At 55.4% G+C, this 9,904-nt stretch overlaps 1 protein-coding gene across 2 annotated transcripts; it reads right to left on the bottom strand.

Moving 5' to 3' along the window:
* Window positions 1-5,762: 5,762 nt before the first annotated feature.
* LOC119338429 lies at window positions 5,763-9,028 on the bottom strand. 2 transcript variants are annotated; one of them, XM_037610754.1, is made up of 6 exons: window positions 8,787-9,025; window positions 8,015-8,080; window positions 6,924-6,997; window positions 6,737-6,791; window positions 6,174-6,284; window positions 5,763-6,062 (listed from the first exon to the last, which is right to left on the bottom strand). In XM_037610754.1, the coding sequence occupies exons 1-6, from the start codon at window positions 8,979-8,981 to the stop codon at window positions 6,024-6,026; spliced, it is 540 nt and encodes a 179-aa protein (XP_037466651.1). In that variant the 5' UTR covers window positions 8,982-9,025; the 3' UTR covers window positions 5,763-6,023. The 2 variants fall into 2 exon arrangements, with proteins under 2 accessions (XP_037466651.1, XP_037466650.1); XM_037610753.1 differs by lacking the exons at window positions 5,763-6,062; window positions 6,174-6,284 and having other exon boundaries at window positions 6,291-6,791; window positions 8,787-9,028.
* Window positions 9,029-9,904: the final 876 nt, after the last annotated feature.

Genomic DNA, 9,904 nt, shown 5'->3' on the forward strand with positions numbered 1-9,904 from the left:
ACGAGGGGCCAAGCCTCGCGGGGCGGATGACACGAGGCTTCCTCAGGAGCGGCGTCGCCAGGTAGGCTCGCAAGAAGGCAGAGAGATCAAGGCAGGGGTACCTCGCGAGGTGCTCGTGACGCAAGCCGTGACGATCGAGACCAGGAGAGCGCCAAGCGAACGCCGGCCCGTGCACTGTCCTTGTTTCCTCTTTGGTGCAAAGGGGGTAGGCATAGGCGTGAAGTACCAAGGCATCAGGCAAAGGTTGCCATTTCAGTGCAACGAGACCAAGACCAGCAGGACGGCAGGATGGAGGTCACCGTGGAGCCCAAGACGGCGTCATCGCCAGTGCCTTTGGCAGCCAAAGACCAACTTTAGTCAGGATAACTTGTACTAGATGTTCCCCTTCAAAATGGCCGTTGTTGGCGCCCTTCCCGCTCAATATTTGGGAAGAGGACCAGGGCCTCTATATATAGGGCCAGCCACCACAGTAGGATAGAGGGATCTCATCGAGTTCTCATTAGATCGACGGGCGATCGAACTCACCCAAGCAGTTCATCGCACCAGCTGAAGAACACCTCTCGCGAGGCTGTTCGTCCTTTGTACTGTTCATCATCAACCCCTGAGGCAATCGACCACACCACACACTGGAGTAGGGTATTACACCACAACGGTGGCCCAAACCGGTATAATTCTTTTGTCCCTCGTGTTGTTCATCGTTTAGCTTAGATTCTTGCGAGGCGATCACACATGGAGTGGTAGGGGGAAGATCTTCGCGCGCACCCTAGAGTTCGAACCTTAAGGATCTGCTGGAACCCAACATCCGACATTTGGCGCGCCAGGTAGGGGTGCGCCGGAATCTTTCTTCCGCTGTTCCGTGTTCGATCTCCCATCGTGTCCATGGCTGATGCTCTCCGGGCTCGCGCCGAGCGTCGGGCAGCTCTCGCCGCCCGCGTCGCCCAGATGGCTCCCGTCGGCGGATGCCCCAGTCGTTCCCCGTCGCCTGCTGCCAACGCCGCCATCGGCCCAGCGAGGAACGAGCAACAGGCCTCATCGCTGCATCCTTCGATGTGGCGGGAAGGCCGCACCGCCACCCTGTCGCTGACTCCAGCTGGTTCGTCGTCCCATGCCCGTCGCGCCCCCACGGACGCGCACACCGTGTTGCTCCTGGCGCGTGAGCTTCTGCACTACCGTCCCATCGACGACCTCTACGAGGAGTGGCTCGCTCGTATCACCGAACTTGTCAGCGCCGCAGGGGGCTCCCCAGCGCTGTCCCTCCCGCTGCCTCACCCTCCGTCCTGTGCGGGTGGTGCAGCCCAGGAGGTGCCTCCGCCACCTCCTCCCCAAGAAGGCGCCCTGGCTCCCAGGCGCGCGGCTCCAGGACGAGATCCACCGCGTCCGGCGCCCGCACGACAAAAAAGGAGCTGCCAAGAAATCCCTCGTCCCCAAGAAGGTGCTCGCGTGCTCTCGGCACCGGCATGCCATGAACGCATCCCTGCGCCAGTACATCAAGACCCTGCACTGCTCTAGGCAGCGGCGCGCGGGAATCCTCAAGAGCAAGCCCCGCATCAGCAGAGAGCTCCAGTGGCCACCGCAGGTTGCCGCACCTTCACCACCGAGCTACGCAGTGTCGCCTGACCAGGCAAGTTCAATCGGACCTGCCTCCTTGCTATGACGGCACTGCCGATCCTGTGGAGTTCCTACAGCTCTACGAGCTAGGCATCGAAGCCGCCAACGGGGACGAAAAGGTCATGGCGAGCTGGTTTCCCATGGCACACAAGGACGGTGCCCGCACTTGGCTCCTGAACCTGCCCCCTGGCATGATCTCCTCCTGGGACGAGATGCGCACTCGCTTCATCGCCAACTTTCAGGGCACTCGTGACCGACCACCGGCCGTGGGTGACCTGCGCCGCATCAAGCAGCAACCCGGAGAGACCTTGCAGAAGTACATCCAACGCTTCAACAATGCTCGCCTCAAGATTCCCAAGGTGACCGAGGAGGCCATCATCTCGGTGTTCTCTGATGGCGTCCGTGACGTCAAGATGAAGGAGGAGCTGGCAATCCACGAAGATCTGTGCACGTCTCTGGACTTGTTCAACCTGGCGACCAAGTGCGCAAGGGCTGAGGAGGGACACCTTTCCCTTCTCGATCTCCCGGCTGCAGATCCAGAAGAGAAGAAAGCCAAGGCCAAGGATGTGAAGCGCAAGGGAGCAGCTGTGCTTGCAGCGGAGCCGAACCTGAAGTGCGGCAGGGACCAGCCAGAGTCGTCCAAGGGCAGCCGGTACTGTGTGTACCACGACCTCCATACCCACAACACCAACGAATGCCAAGAGCTCAGGGCCGTGCAAGAAGGCCTTGTCGGTTGATGCCCCGAGCGCAACGATCGGGGCTGCGGCCGAGGTGGAGGAAGAGGTGGAGGACGATGGGACGACCGTGGCCCTCGCCAGGGGTGGCGTGACCGGCCTCGCGAGGACCGCTGGCAGGACCAGCCTCGCGAGGGAGCTTGGAGGGATCAGCCTCGTGAGGATCGCCCGCAAGGCAACATAGGGCTTCCTCCTTTTCCACCGCCACCAAGAAAGAATGACGACCATCATCAGGACGAGGGGGCTGGGGGCTTCCAGGAGCCGCGTGCAATCGCTTGCATCTTGGGCGGCGGTCAGGCCCCAGCCTCTCAGCGCATCTTCAAGCAGTTTGCTCGCGAGGTGAATGCAGTCCTCCCGAAGCTTGAGGCCACGCGCCCTCTGAGGTGGTCCACGTGCGCCATCGCATTCAGCTCGCCCGATCAGCTCAAATGCGCGGCAACATCTGGTGTCCTCCCGATGCTCTGTTCACCAGTCATCAGCAATGTGCAAGTCACCAGGACCCTCATCAACGGCGGACCAGGGCTCAACGTCCTGTTCGTCGAGACGTTCAACAATCTTCAAGTGCCATATGATCAGCTTCAACCAACCAAGCCTTTCTCATGAGTCACTGATGGTTCCACTATCCCGATAGGGTAGGTCCGCCTCCCTGTCACCTTTGGGCATCGCAAGAACTACCGTACCGAGCTCATTGACTTCGACGTCGCCCACATTCACCTGCCATACAATGCCATCCTCGGATATACCGCTCTGGCCAAGTTTATGGCAGTGACTCATCATGGCTACAACGTCCTCAAGATGCCAGGAAGTGGCAGAGTCATCACGGTCCCCTCGGGCTGCATCATCCCCAAGCCGCTTGGGCCTGACCCGATGGCGTGTGCCTTTTTCTGCATCTATCTAAGTTGATTTGCTTCTTCATGCTTAACCTGCTTGAGATAATCGCCTGCTCGATTGACACCTACCTTTGGAGCCGCTCGCTCTGGCACGACGCTTGCGCATGGGTCTGTCCCTGCAACGTCGACAAATCTGAGTGGTCGATCTCTGGCCGTGGCAGCCCCGCAAAGCGCTACCTCACCAGACCCTCGGTGCCTCAATCACTCCCTTGGAGTAACCAATGGCTGGCTGGCAACCATAATGGTAGTCCTTGTTTTCCTCGTATCGTGTGCAGGATCCACCTAAGGAATGGCATGGGAGGCGTCGTGAGATCCCTCTCTCTCTCTCCCGTGCGGTCTGCTCGTGCGTTAAAAGGGGGCACTTGAGCATCGCGACTCAAGGGCTCTTACTGGCTCTCCAACCCTCACCCCCTGGCCTTGACCCACGGCATCGCGACCTGTCATACCAGCGGCGGCTGAGCTCGCTCGAGGGCCGGGACCTGAGGATGTAGAGCATGAAGAAAAGTGCGGGGAAGAAGGGAGAAGCTCACAAGGACCCAACCCAGCGACACCCCAGCTGCCGGCGTGCGGGCCAGGCACCTCGCCGAATAACGACTCCAAGCTCATGAGATAAGTGACGCCCCTGCAAAAGCTAAATCAACACTACTCTAAACCCTCGCCTAGTGAGGCTCTGTCACGGCGACGTTGCCTTCCTTTCTTGCCCAGCAGAGGCTGCTTGAGCGCTAAAGGGAACCTCCTGAGCATCGCGCCTCGGGGGCTCTTACTGGACCTTGGGCCGCTCACCTCCTGGCCTTGACCACGACATCATGACCTGGCATACCAGCGACGACTGAAGCCTGCCTGGGGAGCGGGACCTATCAGCGTAGAGCACCAAGCCCTCGTGAGGACAGAAAGGGGGAGCCGAGCCAAGACAGGACGAGCATCTTGCATCACTCCATAATAAGGATAACATTCACAAAAGACATGGCAGACGCCTTACATACCCCCGCGGGGTGTTTCTTCGATTCCTCGTAGGGAACAAAAGGAGCCAATCCTAAGGAACGCTAACTACGCACGCCATCACAGGAGACGCCATCATCAACAGTGGGCCGCCAAGCGCCGGCGCCAACCTCATCTAGATCAGCAGCGTCGGCAGCCAGATGCAGCTGCCCTGCTCCGAGCGCGACGCGAGCTTGGGGGCTCGTAGCTGTCGTCGCTCGTCTCCGGAGTCACAAGAAGCTCGGGGAGTCGCTGGACCCTCCGGCTTCTCCGCTGCTACCAGAGGAGCTGCTGGGGGAGCGATTAGCAGGCCTGGCCCTCGCCACTTCGATGCCCCGGCTGCCTTCCTTGGGGCAGCACACCAGTCGGCGTCCATCCGCGTTGAATACCTTGAAGAACATCAAGGAGGCGCCGTCGTATTCAAGATGAATTACGAGGGCACCCCATGTCCGGCAGACCCCGGCGATCTCACCCCAGCCCCGGGTCATGTAGACCATGCCCGGAGCGACAACCTCGACCTCCGCTCCGGTCGCAAGGGTGCTGCAGTTAGCATGCTACAGCCAGAGCGCCAGAGGCCCCCTCGGCGGTATATCGAAGGCGAAGGAGGGAGGAAGGCGAATCCAAGAGCGTGGGGGCATAGCGGCGTGAAGCACAAGGTCACGAGAAGAGCCCTAAGCATGGACCCCAGGGGCGATGACGCGGATCGCCGTGACTCGTCGGCATCGCCGGCGGCGCCGGCGGTGCCGCTCGGCGTCTCCTTCTCCAGAGCCCTTTGGCTCGGGCGTACAGGGGCAGCGGAAGCCCAGGCAGCGGCCGCTCATACCAAGGCCTCGACGTATCCTTCCACGCGACCACGTCGCGGTCGGGGACGGGCCGCTTCTTCGACGGAAGCGGGTCAGGGCCCTCTTGGGGGGCCTTCCCCTTCTCTTCCGCTGAAAACCGGTGGATCGGCGCCATTGGTGCAAAGTGGAGCAAGGGCGAGGAAGAAGGAATGAAGCAGAAAGAGATGGACTACGGGGGCTCTCGCCCGTCCGTACTTATAGTCTGGAGGAGGCCAACCGTCGGCCTCTACGATCACAGGTAATCATGACCCATTTCTGCATGCAGGGACTTGTCAAGTTGAGCAGTTGCCGAGGCAGGGTGGGGAAGCAGAGACGCCCACGTCCAATCAACCGCCACGCGGCGCCCAAGGCCGCAGGCTGATGGGGCCCTCGGTGCTCCGCACTTGCCCCTTCATTTCTCTGCTAAGCCAACACTACTAGGAAAAATGCTACCAGTAGCGTAGGTTTTTTGCATACCAGTAGCGCGGGCACCCGCGCTACTACTACGACGCTACAACTAACTTTTAGCAGTAGCGCGTTTTCCCCCGCGCTACAGCTAAAAAAGTTACTAGTAGCATGTTCCTCCCGCGCTACTGCTATCACGTTCACACGCTACTAGTAATGAAATAGTAGTAGCGTTGGGTAAACTACTAACGCTACTAGTATCCTATATACTAGTAGCGCCCAATTTTTTCCCACGCTACTGCTAACCTATTAGGAATTAAAAAAAATAAAATCAACCAATTCCATTCCATCACACAGTTCCTCATTGTAACGGCAACTCATGTATAATTCAAATCACACAGTGTTGTGCGTAGCAACTTGGTAAGCAACTACCTAAGTAAGCTCTACTGATATTACACATCGGGCAGCCTCAGCAAGCCACACCTGACCGAAGGTAGCCGCCGTCGTGACTTGTGATGCCATCATGTCCCTCTCCCTAGCCCTTGGTTCCAGCTGGCCCCAGTCGATGTCGTCCTCGTGTCTTGCCACTAGAGGGCGGATGAAGCCATGTACAAATGCCCCGCACGCTGAAACCCGAACACCATTAAGATTCAGATTCAGAATTGGCCACATACCGAATCAAGTGTATCTGAATGTTGATCATCTCTCGTGCTCGGGGTGTCTGGTCGACTGCTTACCCGTGTGCTCGGGTGCCAGAGGTAGAGGAGGAGCAAGGCGAATACATCGACAACCACGCCACCGTCCAGTCCACGAACCTCTTGACGACCGTCGGCGTCGCCACCAGAACCCTGCAGCATTACCAACATAGGTTCAGAAACTTCAGATTCTTTGGGAAGAATGACATGGAAAACAATGCGGTACATGTCGATGCCAATGTGCTACAAATTTTACATGTGCATATGTACTTTCTTGGAGCACACATGAATATAATAAAGTAGATGACTTAGAATGCCAACACTGGATGCATTAATATTGTATATAAGTAATTATTAAAGCGAAATTAATGAAAAGCATTTACACTTTCTTGCACTGTGAGTAAGCATATGGATGGAGGAGTACCTGTAACGTACATGATTACATTAACTTATCGCTTGAATCTTGCTTTTATTGCTGGTAGACAAAAAGAAGAAAGTAGATTGTGCAAAAATTTAGAAACAAGCAGCTCTGCTAACAAGTAGTGCATGTGTTCCTTTATGCTATTCTCGAAAAGTAAACAGAGAACTGAATCCTGTAAATATACCTGACAATTGCCATCTCCGTTACCCTTGAGCTCAACCAGGACATACAACACCAACCTAAATAAGGCATCATATTGGGGTCAAATGACAGACAATCAGAAAAGACCTACCACGGGGCACGGAGAGTATACAGAACATGTCTTCATGTATAGATTTATGGGATGACAAGTATACTGCAGGGGTATTTACCTGTCAAGAAGTCTTCGGTGATCTGAAAAGGCTTCATCAAAAGAAGGAATGTCTCCATTTGTTTTAGGGACATGCTGCAGTAGCAAAGTGAATAAGTAACAAAAACTTTAGACATAACAATGATCTTCAAGGCAACACATGCAAGTTAAAGTAAAACTTTTCAAAGAATGAGTTTCTTGATCATTGACGGAGAGTTAGAGATGCAGGTTCTGAACTTTTATTTTCTAGATTGATGAGTAACAAACTCATTATTAAATGCTGAAATGGGGCTTGCCTTAAGATGGGATGTAAAGTTGCAAAAACTATCACAAAGAACAGTAAAAATGGAAAATAGCTCATCATTTGTATTGATAGGAACAAACATAAAACCTAACCATGGGCATCTACTAGGTAGACCGATAATTCTGCATTTAACATATTATCTGAACCACAAATAGTGTCCGGCATCCTTTAGTAATAACACAAGCATTCTTATGATTACTTAGCAGGAACAAGCAATTACAACTCCTTTGGATACAAAATAGAGGCACTTGTACTGAATTCAGCTTGTTATCATAAGTTTTTATAAAAGGTTCATATAAAGTTTTCCAGTAATACTTATTAGAAAAGTTATCAGTTGGAACAGAGTATTAGAGTGGGATGATAACATCAGTTGCTTCCTGAACACTAATCAAAACAGTTGCTTCTTGGATACTAATTTCCCTGACGCTGACTGAATCTGAAGACGATACTTTGTTGCTGCAGCTAATTAACTTACATTGACAATGACTTCTCCAAAACAGAATTCACAATTGATGTACTACTATGTGAATAATACTGTGTGCTGGTTCTGATTCTTCTAGTGAGATAAATGACGAGGCTTAGGTACTAATCAAACGCTGCCTTCTACTTGCAGACTTTTGGATTGACAAGCTCAGAAGTGACCTAAGCTGGCAATATTATCAACTCCAGAGCACATCACCAGCAAACTCAACATCATTATGTTATTCCATCCCAGATAAAGTTCACATGTTAACATTTCATCCCTCTGCAAGAGCTAAAGTGCAAGAAAACAGAGCATGGAAAACGAATGCACCAAATAGCATCCACACCTTATCCGCAGCCGTGACGACAGACGCAACATTGGACCTGTCGAAGTTCTGGAGCCCCAAAATGATCTGCAGGTGCAAAAGGCCAATCACTATCGTCAGATCCCAACAGCAACATTGCAGGTTGCTCTACGCTTCAACCCAGAGATGGCTTCTAGACTAGCACTATCCATCCATCACACAGTGAATTCAGTACAAATAGTGCCGCGCGCATTGCTATCTTCATCGGGGCTCGAACATGGGCTGGAGCCCTCTGCTTCTTCTACATAAGGTGGAGCTGCACCGGCGTTTGTTTAGGAAAGGGGATTGAGTCAGGAGGGGATGACATGTCTCCATTTACTGTGTGCTGGTTAACTGAAGATTGGTAGTACTGCTGCGCGAGGACGGAACCACTGCTGAACCACTTCTGCGCGAGGACAGGGCGGATAGCTGACGATCTCGGGGCGGAACCAGTGCTGCGCGAGGACGGTGGCGGGGCGGTCGGCCTCCCCGCCGACGGCCCACGAGGCCTTGGCCATGGCGACCTATGCGAGCTCCTCCTGCAGCGCGTGCGCGATGACCTCGTCGTTCTCAACCACGTCGACTCTGACCTCGAGGGCAGGGGCGGTTGTGGGCATGTCGTAGCCGTCAAAAAGGGCGCAGGCGCGCTGGGGCTTCACCGCCCCGCGCCTCTGTCGCCCAGCACCTATAGCGGCAGCGCCCTCTGTTCCGTCAGGTGACAGAGATGAAGGGGGCGGGTCGAGGAAGGGGAAACAGACCGGCGGCACACTCGCACCTGGGAGACGCGGGAGCGCAGGTCGGAGAGGAGGCCGCCGACTGCGGCGGCGTTGCAGGCGTAGGCGTCGGAGCTCCGGTCAAGCTCGTCGGGCAGGACCGAGGAGGAGGCTGCCACCGAGGAGCAGTAGGCTGCGGCGGCAGCGGCCCGGGTGTTGCCTGGACGGGGCCGCCGCGCAGCGAGTCGGCCAGGCATCTCCGGCAGAGGACGATGATGGACGGGTTGTGGGGAGTGGAGTGAACATTCTGTGTTAGAACTCTTGATCTAGATCGATCTGGTTCGGGGTGGGTGGCGTGAGAACGTGGATTTGACGGTTGGTGGCATAGCAGCAGCGCGGTGTGTCCCACCTGCGCTACAACTATCCATCTAGTAGTAGCGCAGATTTTATACCCACGATATTACTATTGTGTGTTGAGTGGGCAGGTTGGAAATCATTTAGTAGCAGCGCAAATTTTTTGTTCCCACGCTACTACTATGTCATACCAGTAGCGCGTTTTTTCTGCCGCGCTATTACTAAGTAGCAGTAGGGCGGGTCAAATAACCCACACTACTACTAAACGTCTATCTATAGGGGTTTTCCTAGTAGTGCAAGTCTGAGCGCGCCTTGGGCCCGGGGGCTACTGTCGGCGTTCTGGGAGCGCGGGTCCCCAGACTTTCCTACCTGAGGCCTGCGGCGTGGCTCGAGTGGTGGCCCAGTACGGCCCATCTTCGTCAGCGCAAGACTCAAGACCCTCACGAGGGGCCAAGCCTCGCCGGGCGGACAACACGAGGCTTCCTTAGGAGCGGCCTCGCCAGGCAGGCTCGCGAGGAGGCGGAGAGATCAAGGCAGGGGTACCTCGCGAGGTGCTCGTGACGCAAGCCGTGACGATCGAGACCAGGCAGGCACCAGGCGGGCGCCGGCCTGCACAGTGTCCTTGTCTCCTTTTTGGTGCAAAGGGGGTAGGCGCAGGCGTGGAGTACCGAGGCATCAGGAAAAGGTTGCCATTTCAGTGCAATGAGACCAAGACCAGTAGTACGACAGGATGGAGGTCACCGTGGAGCCCAAGACGACGTCATCGCCAGTGCCTTTGGCAGCCGAAGACCAACTTTAGTCAGGATAACTTGTACTAGATGTTCCC

The sequence above is a fragment of the Triticum dicoccoides genome, chromosome 7B (genome assembly GCF_002162155.2).
Source record: "Triticum dicoccoides isolate Atlit2015 ecotype Zavitan chromosome 7B, WEW_v2.0, whole genome shotgun sequence".
Taxonomy (NCBI): Eukaryota; Viridiplantae; Streptophyta; class Magnoliopsida; order Poales; family Poaceae; genus Triticum; species Triticum dicoccoides.

Coding starts and splice junctions, on each gene's coding strand:
- LOC119338429 (XM_037610753.1), bottom strand. CDS start 8,981: ATGCCTGGCCGACTCGCTGCGCGGCGGCCCCGTCCAGGCAACACCCGG. Junction 6,998..8,014: donor TCGTCACGGCTGCGGATAAG/GTGTGGATGCTA, acceptor TTGCTACTGCAG/CATGTCCCTAAAACAAATGG. Junction 6,792..6,923: donor CACCGAAGACTTCTTGACAG/GTAAATACCCCT, acceptor TGCCTTATTTAG/GTTGGTGTTGTATGTCCTGG.